The 19334-nt window shown below is 45.2% G+C and overlaps 1 protein-coding gene across 1 annotated transcript in view; it reads left to right on the forward strand.

Moving 5' to 3' along the window:
• The window catches only part of LOC147725648 (dedicator of cytokinesis protein 2-like), a 1712066-nt gene that overhangs the window by 894271 nt on the left and 798461 nt on the right, over positions 1-19334 (forward strand). Inside the window, exons 28-29 of the mRNA XM_086964476.1 lie at positions 1361-2090; positions 3085-3643. Of these exons, the coding sequence (XP_086820602.1) occupies positions 1361-2090; positions 3085-3643 (1289 nt within the window). The remainder of the gene's footprint in view (positions 1-1360; positions 2091-3084; positions 3644-19334) is intronic.

A 19334-nucleotide genomic window follows, 5' to 3' on the forward strand; every position in this document is an offset into this window, starting at 1 on the left:
AACGGGTGCTCTGGCCAATCTCAGGGGGTATTAATAATGGTAATGTAACTCTAGAGCTTAATGCAATTGCTGGGCAGATGAGTGTTTTGTCTACTCATTGGTTTGTCTCATAGAATAGGGCGTCAATGTGCCTCATGCAGATGACAGATATTTGTTCTATCTAGATAGCTCAGTGGGTTACTGCTTTTGGCACAGATCCTTTTGTTACTTGCAGTTCATACATTGCAATCCTTCTAATGTAGCATAGTGAGCTATGAACTGGCATCAAGGCGCTGCATGCAAACTGCAAAACAGGGGTTTAGAATCTTTTCACTTTTTTCTCAGCCTGTTGTTGTGATGAGACTGAAAGAGATTTCTGGATCAAAACATATCCAGGGTATTTTTACTGGCTGAGTGGGGAGGGAATAGAACACATGTCCTGCACTCTAGGAGAGGTAGTGAGACCTCTGGGGGTGGGGGGCAATATTTTATTCGTCATGGAATTCAATCAATCAAACATTTATAAAGTGCAGCAAATCACCCGCGAGGACATACAGATCTTGTCCTAATTGCAGCAAAGAATTACAACAAAAGCAGAAAAAGCAGCACAAAAACAGGTTCAGGGAGAAATTCCTTCTGGAAAAGTTACTATAGGACCTTTTTATGCAAGGATTATGTTTGCACACATTTTTGCTCGCAGGTGACGGTTTATGAAAGTGACAGGACTATTTTATAAATGTTCCAAATCAAGACACACAATATTTCACCTGGTCACCCATGTCTTACAGAGAGAGCCCCCAGTATATGCAACTGCACCTGTGGGCAGTGCTGCAACACACATGAAGCTGAGTGCCTGTGGACATGCGCACATAAACATATACACGCAATGGATCCGGCAATGCACCCGCTCTGTGCACACACACACAAAGCACACACTGTGCACACATACGCAAATTAAGCACCGGGTGTCTGTACACATGTCTTACAGCCCAAATACGACCTTTGATTCTCTTTTAAAAATGGTGGCCGGCTGATGCCGCAGACGGGTTGTCCCAACAACACTCCAGCCAAAAACTATCCACATGATGAGCGGCCTTGTCCAGACCGATATTTCAATGCATTTGGCACTAAAGCGGGTATATTCGGGACTCTGGAGCTGCAAAGAAAAGACGTCCCCTTCCCGAAAATAGGAGCCATAGGTCCAAGAAGTGATTTCATTTGTATGGGCTCTTTGCGTCGTGACGTCACTATAGATGATGCTTCGTGACACCTCAGGAGTGAATATTAACCTCTGTATGGCTCCGATATAAGAGAAAAACTAGCCTCGGCTGAACATGATAAGGACATTGCAAGTCACAGAGGAGTGCTATAACCATTATAGAGGAACGAGGCCGAAGGCTGTGGAACTCCTCGGTGGCTTGCAGTGTCCTTAAGGAACGAGGCCGAAGGCTATGGAACTCCTCGATGGCTTGCAGTGTCCTGGAGGAATGAGGCCGAAGGCTATGGAACTCCTCGGTGGCTTGCAGTGTCCTTGAGGACCGAGGCCGAAGGCTATGGAACTCCTCGGTGGCTTGCAGTGTCCTTAAGGAACGAGGCCGAAGGCTATGGGACTACTCGGTGGCTTGCAGTGTCCTGGAGGAACGAGGCCGAAGGCTATGGAACTCCTCGGTGGCTTGCAGTGTCCTTAAGGAACGAGGCCGAAGGCTATGGGACTACTCGGTGGCTTGCAGTGTCCTTAAGGAACAAGGCCGAAGGCTATGGAACTCCTCGGTGGCTTGCAGTGTCCTTAAGGAACGAGGCCGAAGGCTATGGAACTCCTCGGCAGCTTGCAGTGTCCTTAAGGAACGAGGCCGAAGGCTATGGAACTCCTCGGCAGCTTGCAGTGTCCTTAAGGAACGAGGCCGAAGGCTATGGCACTACTCGGTGGCTTGCAGTGTCCTTAAGGAACGAGGCCGAAGGCTATGGAACTTCTCAGTGGCTTGCAGTGTCCTTAAGGAACGAGGCCGAAGGCTATGGAACTTCTCAGTGGCTTGCAGTGTCCTTAAGAAACGAGACCGAAGGCTATGGGACTACTCGGTGGCTTGCAGTGTCCTTAAGGAACGAGGCCGAAGGCTATGGAACTCCTCGGTGGCTTGCAGTGTCCTAGAGGAACGAGGCCGAAGGCTATGGAACTCCTTGGTGGCTTGCAGTGTCCTGGAGGAACGAGGCCGAACGCTAATGAACTCCTCGGTGGCTTGCAGTGTCCTTGAGGACCGAGGCCGAAGGCTATGGAACTCTTCGTTGGCTTGCAATGTCCAGGAGAAATGAGGCCGAAGGCTATGGAACTCCTCGGTGGTTTGCAGTGTCCTTGAGTAACGAGGCCGAAGGCTATGGAACTCCTCGGTGGTTTGCAGTGTCCTTGAGTAACGAGGCATAAGGCTACGGAACTCCACGATGGCTTGCAGTGTCCTGGAGGAACAAGACCGAAGGCTATAGAACTCCTCGGTGGCTTGCAGTGTCCTGGAGGAACAAGGCCGAATGCTATGGAACTCCTCGGTGGCTGGCAGTGTCTTTGAGGACCGAGGCTGGAGGCCATGGAACTCCTCGGTGGCTTGCAGTGTCCTTGAGGACCGAGGCGAAGGCTATGGAACTCCTCGTTGGCATGCAGTGTCCTGGAGGAATGAGGCCGAAGGCTAGGGAACTCCTCAGTGGCTTGCAGTGTCATGGAGGAACGAGGCCAAAGGCTATGGAACTCCTCGGTGGCATGCAGTGTCCTGGAGGAACGAGGCCGAAGGCTATGGAACTCCTCGGTGGCTGGCAGTGTCTTTGAGGACCGAGGCTGGAGGCCATGGAACTCCTCGGTGGCTTGCAGTGTCCTTGAGGACCGAGGCGAAGGCTATGGAATTCCTCGTTGGCGTGCAGTGTCCTGGAGGAATGAGGCTGAAGGCTAGGGAACTCCTCAGTGGCTTGCAGTGTCCTGGAGGAACAAGGCCAAAGGCTATGGAACTCCTCGGTGGCTTGCAGTGTCCTGGAGGAACGAGGCCGAAGGCTATGGAACTCCTCGGTGGCTTGCCATGTACTGGAGGAACTAGGCCGAAGGCTATGGAACTCCTCGGTGGTTTGCAGTGTCCTTGAGTAACGAGGAAGAAGGCTATAGAACTCCTCGGTGGTTTGCAGTGTCCTTGAGTAACGAGGTTGAATGCTATGGAACTCCTCAGTGGTTTGCAGTGTCCTGGAGGAACGAGGCCGAAGGCTATGGAACTCCTCGGTGGCTTGCAGTGTCCTGGAGTAACGAGGCCGAAGGCAATGGAACTCCTCGGTGGCTTGCAGTGTCCTGGAGTAACGAGGCCGAAGGCAATGGAACTCCTCGGTGGCTTGCAGTGTCCTGGAGTAACAAGGCCGCAGGCTATGGAACTGCTCAGTGGCTTGCAGTGTCCTGGAGGAATGAGGCCGAAGGCTATGGAATTCCTCGATGGCTTGCAGTGTCCTGGAGGAAGGAGGCCAGAGGCCATGGAACTCCACGGTGGCTTGCAGTGTCCTGGAGTAACAAGGCCGCAGCTATGGAACTCCTCAGTGGCTTGCAGTGTCCTGGAGGAATGAGGCCGAAGGCTATGGAACTCCTCAGTGGCTTGCAGTGTCCTGGAGGAATGAGGCCGAAGGCTATGGAATTCCTCGATGGCTTGCAGTGTCCTGGAGGAAGGAGGCCAAAGGCCATGGAACACACTTGCTTTTTGCTATGACCTCATTTTCAACCCAAACTCATAACTAGAAATACTTTTTTACATCTTCTTAATGGCGTAAGATTCTCATAACTATAAATAATAGGCATCTGTACTGGGCCTCACGGAGAGCTGAAGGAATTACTTAGGTTACCAACCTATTCGACTGCACTTCTCCTTCTTCTTTTCCTGATTTTCAGGCTACATTTAAATGTCCTTGTTCCTTCTTGCATACATTTTCCATACTAATGGAATTACTTCTGAGCATTTTTTACTCCCTTCCTTCAGATGAAGCTCCTATTACTCAAGATTCACTTCTTGAAATATTAGTTTTAATTCCAAAAGCCTTACTAATTTATAAATTCTTCTACACCAAAAATCTAAAACGAGACAAAACTAAGGTGCAACTCGCTTGGGAATCAGACTTAGGCTTTCGATGGAGCACTCATATATGGAAGAAGATTTGGGCTTGGTCGTTGAGGATCTCGAGATCCGCTTCCACCACTCAATCTATGTTCTTCTTATATCACAGACTATATCTCACTCCCATTTCTATAGCTAATTTCACACATAGAGAAAAAGAAATGTTGGACCTGTGACATTTCATCAACAGATCTTTCACATCTCTTTTTCTCATGACCCCTTGTTATTTATTTTTGGACACAAATTTGGGATTGTCTTTCTAGCATTTTTCAGATTCATGCACCTATGTCCAATGATCTTCTCTTTATGGGAAGTTTGTCTGAATCCATTCCTCTGCCTTTCCATCAACGAGGATTGTTTGATCTCATGTTGGCTCTAGCGTTTCAACAAATTACGATTAATTGGAAATGTTTGACCAAACTCTCAATTAAGTCATGGTGGAATACTGTATGTCAATATCATAGGTTAGATGTTGCTTATGCTTCCTAATGTAATGCAAATGTAAACAGAGATGTTTTTTGGGTACCATTAAATACATATTTAAATAATGTTTCAATTAATAACGTTTCTCGTTATCGTTCAGAAAATTTCCAACCCCTTTGAATCAAATTCCTTCATGTTTGTTCATTCTTCAATTTTCCCTATTCTTCTAAATATTTGATAAAATTTTACTCAAAAGTTTTTTGTTTCTTTTTATTTTATTTTTATTCTACAATTCTTAGGAGACTAGCTTTGACATCAATTTAGTGGTTAATATTATTAGTATATGCATACCATATCTTTTTCCTCCCCATCTCTTTTCTTTCCCTTATTTTCCCAAAATGTAAATAGCTTTCTACTATGCCGCATTCTGTACTAGCTGGAGTCTCTTTTGGAGGTACTCTGGAGACCCCAGTAGAGAGCATTGGCGTAATCCAGCTGTGATGTTATAAGGGAATGGATCACCAACCTCAGACAAACAGTAGGTAGGACAAAAAAGAAACATCCTCAACATCTGCAGAAGGCCAAAGCATATCCCAACCACACACTCCACCTGCAGTTTAAAGGAGAGATTACTGTCAAATGTTACCCCTACATTCCTAACCAGTTTCAAAGGCAAAGGTGGAATATAAGAGAGGTGGTGGAGCACTAAAAACCAGAATCTCCATCTCACTTGTATTAAATTGGTGATCGTCCTGGGACATCCACTGGAACATTGACGACAGGCAAGATTTGAACCCGTCCTGGGCAGACGAGAGATCCCCGTCCCACGCCAGGATCATCTGCGTATCATCAATGTTGGGGACTATTTAAACACCATAGAATTCCAACAAGGATGCCAGAGGTGAGACATATATATTAAACAAAGCCAAATTTAACGCAGAGCCCAGCGGGACCCCAATTTCCAGTACTTTAAGTTCTGAAAAAAAAATAGCAGCATCCATACTAATTGTAATCTGCCCGTCAAGAAGGAGCTGAGCCATGACAAGGCAGCCCAGCCTACCCCCGCTGCTCACGGACGCTGCAGCAGGATAGGATGGGACGTAGATCTGAAAGCTGCTCAGAGGTCCAACAGCAGTAAAGCCACCTTCTCCCCACTATCCACAGCCTGTTTGATAATATGGACACCTCAACAAGAGCCGTTTCCACACTAAACCCCAGACGAAAGACAGATTGAGTTGGATGCAGCCGCCCATTGGCCGAGAGATAGCTAGAGAGCGGAACATGGATCAGGTTTTCAAGGATTCTTGAGGAATCAGGCAGCAGAGAAATTGGTCAGTAGTTTTGTACACCAAAGGTTTCCTCAACAAAGGGATCAGTTTTGCTCTCTTCCAACAATTTGGAACAATAGCCTGCCCCAGAGACCCATTTAATAACAGATTCAAAAGTCGGTTGAAGACCTTAACATTAGAGGCTGTAGAGAAGCAGAGTTTCTCTAGTTATCATCAATCACTGCTTGGCGTTAATCGCCTCTAATCCACTAGATTATTAGATAATCAAATAAAGAGGCAGGCGCTGGAAACTGGAAAGTGATGAACAGGTTTATTTCTCCGGAGGCGAACACGTCAATTCGGACAAACAAAATGTCTTCTCGAGGTGCTCTAACTGTACCTCTGTGGCATAGCCTTTTATACACAACCTCAACTTTTTATTGCAGGGTAACACATTCCTGACGGTAGTTTATTACATCCTCGGAATCCCTGCTTCCAACTTGCTCCCACACATACCCAACAGCAAATGTCCCTCACCCCGGTCTCAGCAGGGGATTGTTATCGCGCAGCTGGGCATTCCGGCAGGGTCTGAAGTATGCAGAATCGGTCAGATCTAAGAGGGTTGTGTCATTGATTAATTCTGACCCCTTTGATGGGGAACATGTTCCTACTGTACGGGGGCAATAAACTATATCCGCAGGGGCTGGTTATTGCCTGGGACCGGATCGAACCGCCAGGTGCAGGGAAGGAGGTTATGGATGGGCCTGTTCGTGCGAGTGGGATGAAAGGGCAAGGGCGTTAGGCACGGGAAGTGGCTCCGGGGCTGGGTTGCGCTGAGGATACTTTATGACTCTAGCATGTGCGCTTGGGGGTTGTCAGAGCGCAGGGGATGAATGCGAGGTCAGGGTGACGCGCTGGTGATCGGCAATGCACAAAATGGCCGCGGTATCTAACATGGGTGCCGCCTACGTGCATACGATGGCTCTTGTTAGGCAAGATGGCGCTGGCGATGTTCACGTCTGTCGATTATATTTTCACAAGGCTAGAATCTGCGGTGGACGCAGATAATCTGGAGAACCAAACTTACAAGCTTTAAGAGCGAATACTGACTCTTCAAGATAATTGGGAAGAAACTCTGTTAAGGGGCAGGAGGCACAATCAGCAAGAAGTCCTGATATTTCCCTTGACCTGTGGACTTGACTGAAGAGTTTTGAGTCCCCACAATGCCCTGGATTTTGTCTTTAAAAAAATCCAAAAGTTTGGAGCAGAGTTTTAGTGGAGGGTCCAGGTTCTGAGAGAGGGGGGCAGGTTAGTAAACGTTTTAGTATTTTAAAAGCCTCTCTCGGTTTATTGTTTGACCTCATAATTTCTCTGGCAAAATAGTGTGTTGGTGTCTTTTTTATTTGCATCTCAGAAACAGACAGTTCCTTTTTATAGAACTCCATATCTACTAAGAGATAGTGCTTATGCCAAGCTCTTTTGAGCTGTTTACTCTGCTGTCTTGTCCGTCTGAGCTCATCATCAAACCAGGGAGCCCATGGCCTTTTCCGGCTCGTTGAGCTCACTTCATGAGACACAACTTGATCACCATATTCTTGAGTCAAGTATCGGTTGCCCGGCATCAATTTCAATATTGCCTGTGAACACCGGGACACTGTTCTCAAGAAATACAGATATTTCATCAGGGATGAGATAGAGACACTCTGTTTCTGTGGCTTTCCTCCAGCAGCCAGCAAATGTTGACTAGAGAGTGGTCTGACCAGCTATTCCTCAGGGCATCAGCCGTCTTAATCCAACAATAGGGTCAAGAAGATGCCCGCTGACTGGGTAGGTTTATCCACTAATTCTTTCATATTCCAAGCTGACATGATGTCACCAAGGCGGGCGGCAGAATGATCCTCCGCATCGTCCAAATGAATATTTAGCTCTCCCAGAACTGTGAAATTAGAGTATTTTAGCATAAAACTGGGCAGCACCAACTCTAATGAGGTCAGAAAATTGGTAGCTGAACCCCGGGTACGATGAATTAACAGCCCGGATAATGATTTGTTGGCAGAAGGAGAGCGACGAAAATTGAAGGATTCCGCTTCTGAGTTCAGGGACTGCAAAGGAACTGAGCCCCAGAGAACATTTACATATGATGGCGATGCCCCACCACCTTTTCCAGCTCTGTTGGGATGAACAATTGAGCAGCTCGGGGAATTGCAAAGGCAAGATCAGGTGCAGCCCCTTCACTCCTCCAGGGTTCAGTGAGTGAGAGGACGTCTAAAGGATCCTCTTTGAGGAGCTCAAAAATATGCAGGGCATTTTTGTGCAGAGATCTCACCTTTATTGGTGCAGCTTGTGTCCTCAGTATACTGGTTGCTGGAGTGTTGGCTTGTGTGTCACTTTGAATTAGGGAGGTACTAGGCTCCCCAATACTCCCGCTTACGCCCCACTTACAGCCTTTCAATTTAAAGGGGCAGAGGAACAGCGGGAGACGATAGACCAGACAGCGCAGGGCACGACTTACAAGGGTTTAACATAGCCATGTCGTTTGCTGAATTTCTCCTGCAGGATCCCCGTATAGCAGAAATGTGGGCAGCGCGGCTGCTGCTGAGCTTCGGTTGAGCGCAGACGGGCTTGCGTTAGGCGCGCAAAAAGAACATGAGAGGCTTGCTTACAGCTCAGATCTAGCAGAATTCTTCACTGCTTGCATTGGTCTCCATCTAAATTGCATGGAGTGAAACTTACCTCTAACTTACCTCTAACTCTTGCTGTTGAGATCCAGCCTGCCTGGAGGGGATGTTTAGGGGTGGGCGGAACTTGCAGAGTTTCACTCCATTGAATTCCATTGAGTGACCTGATACCGCTGTGCAATTCCATGGAGTTCTGCAAACAGGCCGAAATCGGCATGTCATGCTGTTCGCACTGATTTTTAATGCCAGAAGCTCTTGCTGTGCTGAAAAATCAGCACAACCAGCACGGCGCAGCGTGCCAGATGGTGCTGCTTCTCGAGTTGGTTTTGCTGCTGCTCAAGTAGATTTCTCCTCCAGAAGCAGCTTTCTCACCGTGAATGGTTGTGACCTCCCGCATCTGCCTGTGTTCAGAAAATCTAGCAGGGTGCCCTAGTAGTGCCCGAAAATTGCGCTAGGGGCCGCCAATTCTCGCTTGTGCTTGCCTACTTACCATTGGCGAGCCACACATGAGAAAAACCTCTACCACCTGGCAACTGGCGGAGTTTGGCTGGAACTCTGCATTACAAGCGTAACAGGGAGTGGCGGAACTCAGCTGGTGGATGAATTTATTGCCTCTTCCTAGATGGAATGCATGACTATTAATGCCTTACAGCATGAAATCTTGTGCAGGGTGATAGCAACGAAGCCGGTGCGCATTGGACCCTCACTTGAATTTACAATATTGCATAATATACAGGATATTCCCAGAATAAATCTACACATGAAAAGGTGGATTGACTTTTCATTGGCAGTAGATAAAAATATGCAAACTCAGGATCTGGAAATCCACCAAGATACCCGCGCATCAAGGAAGGATCGAAGCCGTTCTCAGAATGACCACCCATGGGAGGCTACTTTGCAAACAAACTGATCAATTATAAAAAAAATCCAATTAGATTTGATTCATGTCACTCATTGCAAAAATGGAAAAGCAGGAAAGAACAGTGAGACCAGAACTCAGTACAAATGAACCTCCAAAGGACTGATTTGCTCAATTGCATCTTTTAAAAACTTCAGTTTCTAGATCCAAGAAAACCCATCCGTAGATCACCCCGCGGACTCCATGTACTTCTGCTGTTAATCTTTCAGATAAAGTGTTAAAGACCTGCTCACTCAGTCGTTGAACTGACAGATGAATTTCAGTAGTTAGGGGATAAAAACATCTCTCAAGGACCCATGACTTAAATTTCACTCTCCATTTGCAGCAAAATTTTACTGCAAGGGCACGGGAATAATGTGAAGGGAGAGAACGCGATCAGTTTGCGCTCGCGCCACTTGCATTCCTGCTATATTGTACTGCGAAATGCGTCATGTCAAAAATGAATGTAAGTACGCAGTATGTGATGAAATATAGCACAAAATGACAGATTGCCATTTAATGTAATTACAGGTAATTTTACATAATTTACAAAAATTTGAAATAATTACACAAAAGCAATTTACACAAATTACGGACCCCTTTATTTATTACCCGTGGGTGTCCTAGAAAGAAAATCCATAATAAAGAACATCATGGGCTTCAACTAAACCAACACATCATGGACTTCAACCTTCTGAACATTCACGAATCGGGTTTCAGACTTGGCCACAGCACAGAAACAGCCATCCTGCACATAGTTGATGAAACCCTCCTAGCTCTTGACCGCAACAAAACCTGTCTACCAGTCCTGCTCAACGTCTCCTCAGTCTTCAACACAGTCAATCATGAAAAAATTCTAAGAAGACTGGAAAACAGGATGGGTTTATCTGGCACAGTCCTTTAGTGGTTCAAATCCTTTCTGGAAAACAGAACGCACTCATTCATGGTGAACAAAAATCTAGACCAAACCGTCAGGTGTACCACAAGGCTCCGCCCTATCACCCACCCTATTCAACCTATATGTTGAACCACTAACTGAGCTACTACAGCAAGCGAAGATTGCCTACCACATGTACGCGGACGACACTCAACTGTACATCAAGATCTCCTCCATTGAAGACATAAAGACAATGAACCGGGCACTCGAAAAGACAATCCACTGGCTAACGACCAACTTCCTTAAGCTAAACTCGCAAAAAAGCAGAATTTCTTCTAATCTCCCCCCCCAATAATTCCCTGGAGACAAAGGAATGGACCAAGCTGATCACTGCTCTGAACTGCACGCCAACTTTGGTGGACTCCACCAAATCACTTGGAATTAACTAGATAAGAACCTTTACATGCGAACACACATCAACCTGTTAGCTAAAAATGCACGCTTTCACCTCATGTATCTTAGAAAAATGAAAACGTTCATTGAAAACCAGGACCTCAAAACTGCAGTTCTGTCCTTAGTCATCTCAAGACTGGAGTATGGATGCACCACCCTTGTGGGGCTTCCCAAAATCTCAACCGCCCCTCTATAAGCCTGTCTCAACACCGCAGCAAGACTCCTAACAGGATCTAGGAAATTTGACCACATTTCACCTCACCTGAAAGCACTCAACTGGCTACCTTATGAAGCTCGAATCCACCTAAAAATGGCATTCATCACTCACAAAGCGCTTCACCACAATACACCCCAGTACCAATCCCAAAACGTACCTTGTCTGGCGGAATCAGACATTCTAGGAGCGTCGATAACTTACTCCTGAAACCTTCATGTTTCAGCAAGAAAAAAACATCTGACCGAGCGTTCTCCGGAGCAGCACCAAGAATATGGAACTCTTTCCCTACTTACATCAGAAACATCTCCTCCACTCCTCTGTTCAATAGAGAAGCAAAATCATTCCTGATGTGCAAATTCCCCATGTAAACTCTCACAGGAACCATTCCATTTCTACACCCTTAAACTCGCCTCTTCTCCTCTCCCACTAAGGACTCCCTCGCCCCTAATACCTGTTGTTCAGAACAACTTTGACGCCTGTGCCATTCGATCGTTGTCAAAACATGTTGATTTTATGTATAGCTTTATTTTGCTACTTGTTTTCTTCGTTCTGTGCACTCATTGTAAAGCGCTCTGATACCCTACCCTGGGTCTGGTCCGCGCTATAGAAAACTCTATAAATAAATAAATAAATAAATAAATACATCAAAATAAATATTATAGAAACAGGGTGTGGTGCCCCTTTGCTGAGTTATGCTGTGTCCTGAAACTTGAGTGTATGAAAACGAGTTAGAAGATGAAATTAGCATTTTAAGTGGGCAATTGAAAGGCAAACACAGCAAAATTATTATTTTGTGAATACCTTTGACAAAGGGCTGTCATTTTCATTGCATATATAAGAAAACCTATGTGTGCACACATATTTTTTATACAAAAAAAATCGTAAATCTCATAATATGTTACAATCACAGGATATTCAAACAAAGAAATATACATCAGCAATTTATGACTGTGTTTTATGATATGCTAAAGCATCCATACAGCACACCCTTGCTAAACAAAAAAGTCATGTCAGCAATTGAAATGTTGTCAAGTCAGCAGTGTAAATAAATCAAAGAATGCACCACGCTGCATCTCAATTACATGCTACGTATCACCTTGATTCTGCCATCTAACAAAAGGACTGCCCCATCTCCTAAACCAGAAGGGAACAAAGTGTGACCATCCACAAAATATCATGGGCTAGATGGATACCCCACCCAACTATGTTATCCATGTTACTTTGTCTTCATTTGAAACAGCTAGTCCCCCCTCTCCTAACTGGTGCATCAATGTTCATTCATCTCCCCATGAAACCCCTAAATCCTCTGTCCAAACCTGTGCATCAATCTTCATTTGTCTTCCTATAAAACATCTAGTCCCTCTCTAACCCATGCATGAATCTTCGTTCATCTTCCCATGAAACACCTAGTCGTCCTTCCCTGACCTGTGCATCAGTCTTTATTCACATTCCCATGAAACATCTAGTCCTTGTCCCCTCACTTGTGCATCAATCTTTATTCACCTTCCCATGAAACTTCTAGTACTTGTCCCCTCACTCGTGCATCAGTCTTTATTCACCTTCCGATGAAACATCTAGTACTTGTCCCCTCACTCGTGCATCAGTCTTTATTCACCTTCCCATGAAACATATCGTCCTTGTCCCCTCACTCGTGCCTCAGTCTTTATTCACCTTCCCATGAAACATCTAGTACTTGTCCCCTCACTCGTGCATCAGTCTTTATTCACCTTCCCATGAAACATATCGTCCTTGTCCCCTCACTCGTGCATCAGTCTTTATTCACCTTCCCATGAAACATCTCGTCCTTGTCCCCTCACTTGTGCATCAATCTTTATTCATCTTCCCATGAAACATCTCGTCCTTGTCCCCTCACTCGTGCATCAATCTTTATTCATCTTCTCATGAAACATCTAGTCCCCAACTCTTAACCAGTGCGTCAATATTAATTTGTCTTCTTCCTATGAAACATCTAGTCCTCATCTCCTATCCTGTTCATCAATTTTCATTTGTGTTCTTCCTATGAAACACCTAGTCCCCCACTAAGCCATGCACTAATATTCATTCATATTCCCATGAAAAATCTAGTCCCCCTTCCCTGACCTGTGCATCAACATTCATTCAACTTCTTCCTATGAAACATCTAGTCCCCCTCTACCCTGTGCATTAATATTCATTTATCTTCCCATGAAACGTGCATTATCATACATTAGTCTTCTTCCTATAAATTATCTAGTCCCCATCAAGAAAGAAGCCAAAAGGCTCCTAATGAAGAAATTCTTACCTCAGTCTGGCCTCACCACTTGATGCCGTGGCCTAACCGTCGATCCTTGGCCCGGCGTCCTGGACCATTTGAATGCTCGGACTTTTCATGCCTGTGAATTTTCACTTTGTATATTTCAGCCTTAACATTTTATGACTCAGGAGAATGTTTGATCACTTTTGACTGTAAATTTTAGCTGTGTTTACCATGTTGGACATTTAAGGGTCATGAGGATGTTCGGACACCTATGACTGTGTAATTATCACTTTGTTTATTTTCTCCTGCTGTGATATTTTATGTATATGATTCCTTCTCTTTGGTTACTCTTGGTTGTTTTCATGTACCCTCTTCCAACATATATTGTAAAGTGCTCTGATACCCCTGGTGGTAATGTTTGCGCCATATAAAACTTTATAAATAAATAAATCTAACCCATGCATCAATATTCATTCATTTTCCCATGAAACATCTAGTCCCCCTCCTCTGACCCGTGCATCAACATTCATTCGTCTTCTTCCTATGAAACATCTAGTCCACATCTATCTTGTGCATTGTTGTTCACTTGCGCACCCCTCACTCATGCATCATTCTTCAGCAGCCCACTTCTCCTGACCCATTCATTCTTTTTCACTAGCCCATCTGCCCCCATGCAGGCATCATTCTGTATTTATCTTCACATGGAAACTTCCAGCCTATCTCCCCTACTGCACTATCCCTCTAACTAAGAACTGATCCCAACACTACACTCTTACCCTCAATGACTTCCCCAGTCCTCAGGCATCCTTCTTTTCCTACTTCACACACCTGCTAATCCCTCCTCATTCCAGCTTAAGACGAGCCTTCTTGTTTCTGATCTAGGGTTTTGTTTTTTAGAAATAATCATGAAACACCCTGTTTAGTTCTTCTTCTCTTCCCTCCTCTTACAGTTCTCCTGTCAGGAATTTTAATCCTATTCAACTTTTTGTCTTCACTACCTCGACTCGCACTAAGCTCACTCCAAAACTCATATCCGCCAACCCCTCACACAGACCAGCTGATGCATTCGGCCCCCAAGTGATCATGCGTGGTTCGACAACATTAAGTTGGTGAGCACAGGAAAGAATTTGAACCTCCTAGCACAGTTTTCTGGCTGTAGAACGGCACCCGGCGAACATTTCTGAATGCGGGCCATTGCAAAGTTTCACACTGAGAAAGCTGCCGCTCGAGTAGAAAATCTACTCAAGCTGCAGCAAAGAAGCCACGCCCTCTGGCATGCCATGTGGTCCTGTTCTCACTGATTTTGCAGTGCGCAACAAGCTCCCGGCACTACTGCTCACCCCTAATTTTCTCCTTAGGTGTCTCCCTTCATTTTTATGCAAATGATACCCAAATCTTCCTCTCACTCCAAACTTGTTAATCTTAACATTAGTAACAAATCTTAAACTATCTCACAATCATTCATCACCGGCTGGCTGTTTGGATACAACAGAAAAGGACAGGTGAGTGAGTGTTTTAATGCGCTGGGAAAAAACACAAGTAAACCTTAAAAATGTGTTGAGCTCTAAGGATAAGATCCTGGTCACCCTCCACGGATCAGACACTGTGATTCAAGATGAAACACAGATGTAAAACAGAAAAACAAGGGGTATATCCTGATCTTCAAGACAAGTATTATAGTCCATCAATTCAATTAGACGATTAGTCATCGCATTTCATCTTGATTTATTTCAGTCTTCTTCAAACGAACACACACTAGCCGCCAACACGTGTTTCGTCTTGGTGTGGTAACCAAACAACTTCTTCAGGGCTAAGGCTAGTTTCAGTATATCAAGAAGCATGAGTGGTGGGCCTTCTTGAATACACGCCAAAGACACCAGAGCAAATGTAAATGTATAAATTTCAATTATGGTACGGGGATTCAGTATTCTTTCAATATATGATGTCGTTCTCCAGTCTTCCAATATTCTCAAATCTCAAACATCAGCCTTATCGTGTAAAGGCATTCCATAATAAAACCAATTTTATCAGCGTCCTCCGAGTACAGGGAAGGCCAATTACAACTTTTCGGATATCGGCGGTTTGTGAACAATTTTGAAAGAATACTGAATCCCCGCCCAGCAGTTGCCACTCAATTGAGAGCCGCTCCTTTTTTTCAAATAAACTTTTGCACACTTTGTATACATGTTATTTATCTGTCTGAAATTGGTGTCCTCCATCTTAAACATTAAATAAAAACAAGGTGGGACATAGAAGAAGGATTAACCACCAGCAAAGATGCCTTTTTGAAGGAAAATCCAAGTTACCAATAAAAAGCCATGAGCGGGCTGTAAGCCCATATAGTGAATACAGCATGCCTCGAAGGCAGCGCATGCGCGCTGCCTTCGCTCGACATAAAAATTAAATGGCAGCCACATAATACCCTATGCATGTGCATGTGTGATGCTACATCAGTGTGCATTTGTCATCGCGCTGGGCAGTTGTAGCTTCATGACCAGTATGTGCGTCTGCATCATGATGCATTCATGTGTACAAATAGTTGTGCCTTTTACTTTTTACAGGTGATGCAGCATTGGTAAAAGCATTTATTTTCCCGATGACAAACAGCATCATCAAAAAACAATGACAACGCCAATGCATAGCAAAAGCACGGTCTATAGGAGTTGCCAGTACTTTGATTTTTTTGTTCGTCTCAAGCATCAAATTGTTAATTTGTTACTTTTTAATCTCTCACCTCTCCCACTAGAGAGAGAGCTGTGCAGTCAGAGTAGGCGATGGGAAACACAAAATGATTCCAACTACAAGGAACTGGATAAGACGCAACGTCTTCAGAATGGACTGGCCTAAGTCCATGCATAGGGGCTGCAGCGCCTGCGCATTAAACCTCCAAGCCCCGCCCCTGAGACCAGGAGATTATTACAAGTGTTCTGGGTTATAAAACTGGTCGAGAATACAAGGCTTTTTAGTTCAAATAGATTAGAAGTGTATTGGACCTACTGTCCGGATCATTCACCATTCTGCAAATCTCAGGGCACAAGATAGCTCAGCTGGGTATTGCGCTTGCTGGATAGATATGTGTGTACTCACTGGTCACAGGCTTCAGTCACTATTTAATAGCTTAGAGGGGTAATGCACCAGCTGCAGAGCATTGAGTTAAATGTGTAGGCTTCAGATCTACATTCTATGTAATATGCCTGTGTAGGCGAGTGAGTTTGTGGCAGAGATTCTTGTATAAGCAGCAGATCAAAACATAAGTTAGAATCGTGATAAAATTGTTTGGTATTTCAAGCACCAATGACAAACCATTGCACGTGGCCTGCAAGGCATGTGTTTAAATCTCTGCATGCATGAACTTAACTTTTCAATATTCTATGGTTGATAAAAATGGTTTATGTCTGGGACTTTAAAACTTTTAGTATTACATGTCAAAATAAATTCAGATTGCTTTATATGCATGCTCTAAAATATTATGATTGGTGACCCCTAGTAGTCACACAGTACGCACGTGGACCCTTCTGTCTTCCATGGACACACAGCTTGAGATGTCAACACAGTCAAGGCACCGTTTACACCTAGAAGCCCTACGAAGTGCCGTGGCGAGGGCCTCTTTGCCTTCTTTGATTGGACGCCAGCCCGGCAGCATGGTATGTGTTTACAGAGGTGCTTTCTGGCTCCCTCGCACCTACTCTACGTCAACACCCAATTCAGACACAACTAAAGCGCTTCTTTTGCAGCCCTGCCCCTGGCACATCTAGGCGCTATTAGGATAATGTAATCGGATCAACCCTGGAACCTGCTACCAGCTTCAAAATCGAGGTCTAACAAACTTTCTATTCTAAAATTCTGTGAAATTATCAGTGGCGGCTCCTCGAGGAATCGCAGGAGAGGGGTGGGGTGGAGGGCAGTAAACTCCAGTATACGGCTGAACTGAGTTAAGTAGATACACAAATAAATAAAACGAATTACATCGCACGTGCTGCATCACCATTTGGCCGGAGTTTACTACCCCCCTCCCCCACCCCGCCCACCGCGCCACAGCACTCCCTCCAGAAGCCACCACTTGAAATTATGCAGAATCGCACAAAATTCAAATTTTTCATTTAACACGATATTTTAGAGCAAAAGACATCTCTGTGTCAATTTTAGGTGCAAAAATAATTTTTCTGCTAAAGAAATGCAAAAACCCAAAAGCCCCACCGATACCAGCCCCTTCGGTTGTTGAGGCTCTACATTCCCAATAAATGCTTACCATAAGTTGCTCATTAAATGAAGCAGCATTATGGCATAATTTTGGGAATCTTAAAAAACAATTGTAACCTGAATTTTCCAAGATGGTGATAATTACGCCTGCAAAATTTAAATTTCACCCAGGCTAATTTAAGAATAGCTGCCAAGAACGGTCTGGCACACTTGAAGCAACCCTGATGCAGCTGTTTTCAAGGTGCTGTCCAGAGGAGGGTCTTACCTTGACGTGCCCGCGGGCACGTTCATGCCCTTACATTCATACCCGCTGCAGCAAGTGCGACCCTCGCGCTCAGGGTTTTCGATTAAATGACTTTCCTGAAAGACTGAGGCAGGCACCGACTTGCAGTGAGTGGGTCCGGGCTCATGGTAGTCAATGCATATTCATGAGGCCACTTTACATATAATGAATTACAGGGACATGATTACCATTCCGAGAACTCGAGAGGGTTGTACAATTCAGCCGCTCCGCGAGCCCGGCTCTCCCCTGATGTGCACGGATACTTCACACAAACTCAGGCGCGGATTAAAGCAGACACGTCTTCGAGGCGCACACCAGATGTATCCCTCTCCCTGAGCTGGTTTAAGATCTGCAGGACGGGCTGTCAATACAGCGCTCCGAGGCCCAGAGTGTGAAGTGAAACAGAACCAGGACTGAATGAGCTCTACACGCCTCAGGCAGGGCTAATAAACAAGCACTGGTAATAGGCCTGGGGTTGTCCGCCAGCCTTTTGGCTTGTCAAAGCTTGTTTTGTTTTGCCATGGTCTTTGCAAAACGTTATCTTTGGAGAAGCTGCAGAAACTTTATCTAAAAGGAAAAAAAACTCACTCAAAAAGTGCTCATGGCTATTGTCTGTGGAACTTTGGAGGAGTATGTTGTGTGTGGGCGTGTCCTTCGAAAGGGACACACAGTCACTCACAGGGAAGTTAGCCAATGGCTGAAAAGGGCTGACCCACTGCCCCATGCTGTGTGCTGTGGTGGTCTGGAAAAATGTGAATGACACAATTAGAGACCTATGATTGTAGATATTTACTTCAAAACTCCTATAAGGAGGTATATTATATATATACTTTTAGTAAAATCAAGAGATTTAAGGTATCATGAGAACTAAGAACTGGGATAATGGTTGAAAAACACCATCTGTGGATGTCTTACAGCATAAGTGAAGGACTTTATTGGGGGGGGGGACTGCAAGAGTGTACACCTTACATCACGTAGATTTGTAAAGCGCAGGTATCACCCGAAAGTCTCAAGGCACTGAATAACAGATGTATATTGTTCTCCACCTCAATGGTACTCATTTTATCGACCTCAGATGAATGAAGGGCTGAGTGGACCCGCCGGGATTATAACCTGTAACCATGAGGTCAAACACAGGCCTCTACAGTGGATGCATTTGTCCACTGTGTCACCAGACCACTCAGCAGAGAGTAAAGGGATGGGTGGAAGTGTCAGCGGAGATTAAAGGGATGGGTGGAAGTGTCAGCAGAGAGGAAAGGGACAAGTGGAAGTGTCAGCAAAGACTAAAGGGATGGGTGGAAGTGTCAGCGGAGAGGAAAGGGATGGGTGGAAGTGTCAGCGGAGATTAAAGGGATGGGTGGAAGTGTCAGCAGAGAGGAAAGGGACAAGTGGAAGTGTCAGCAAAGACTAAAGGGATGGGTGGAAGTGTCAGCAGAGAGGAAAGGGACAAGTGGAAGTGTCAGCAAAGACTAAAGGGATGGGTGGAAGTGTCAGCGGAGAGGAAAGGGATGGGTGGAAGTGTCAGCGGAGAGTAAAGGGATGGGTGGCAGTGTCAGCGGAGAGGAAAGGGATGGGTGGAAGTGTCAGGGGAGAGCAAATGATGAGTGGTAGTGTCAGTAGAGAGCAAAGGGATGTGTGAAAGTGTCAGTGGAGAGTAAAGCGATGGGTGGAAGTTTCAGCAGAGATTAAAGTGATGGGTGG

This window comes from Lissotriton vulgaris, chromosome 3_2 (genome assembly GCF_964263255.1).
Source record: "Lissotriton vulgaris chromosome 3_2, aLisVul1.2, whole genome shotgun sequence".
Classification (NCBI taxonomy): Eukaryota; Metazoa; Chordata; class Amphibia; order Caudata; family Salamandridae; genus Lissotriton; species Lissotriton vulgaris.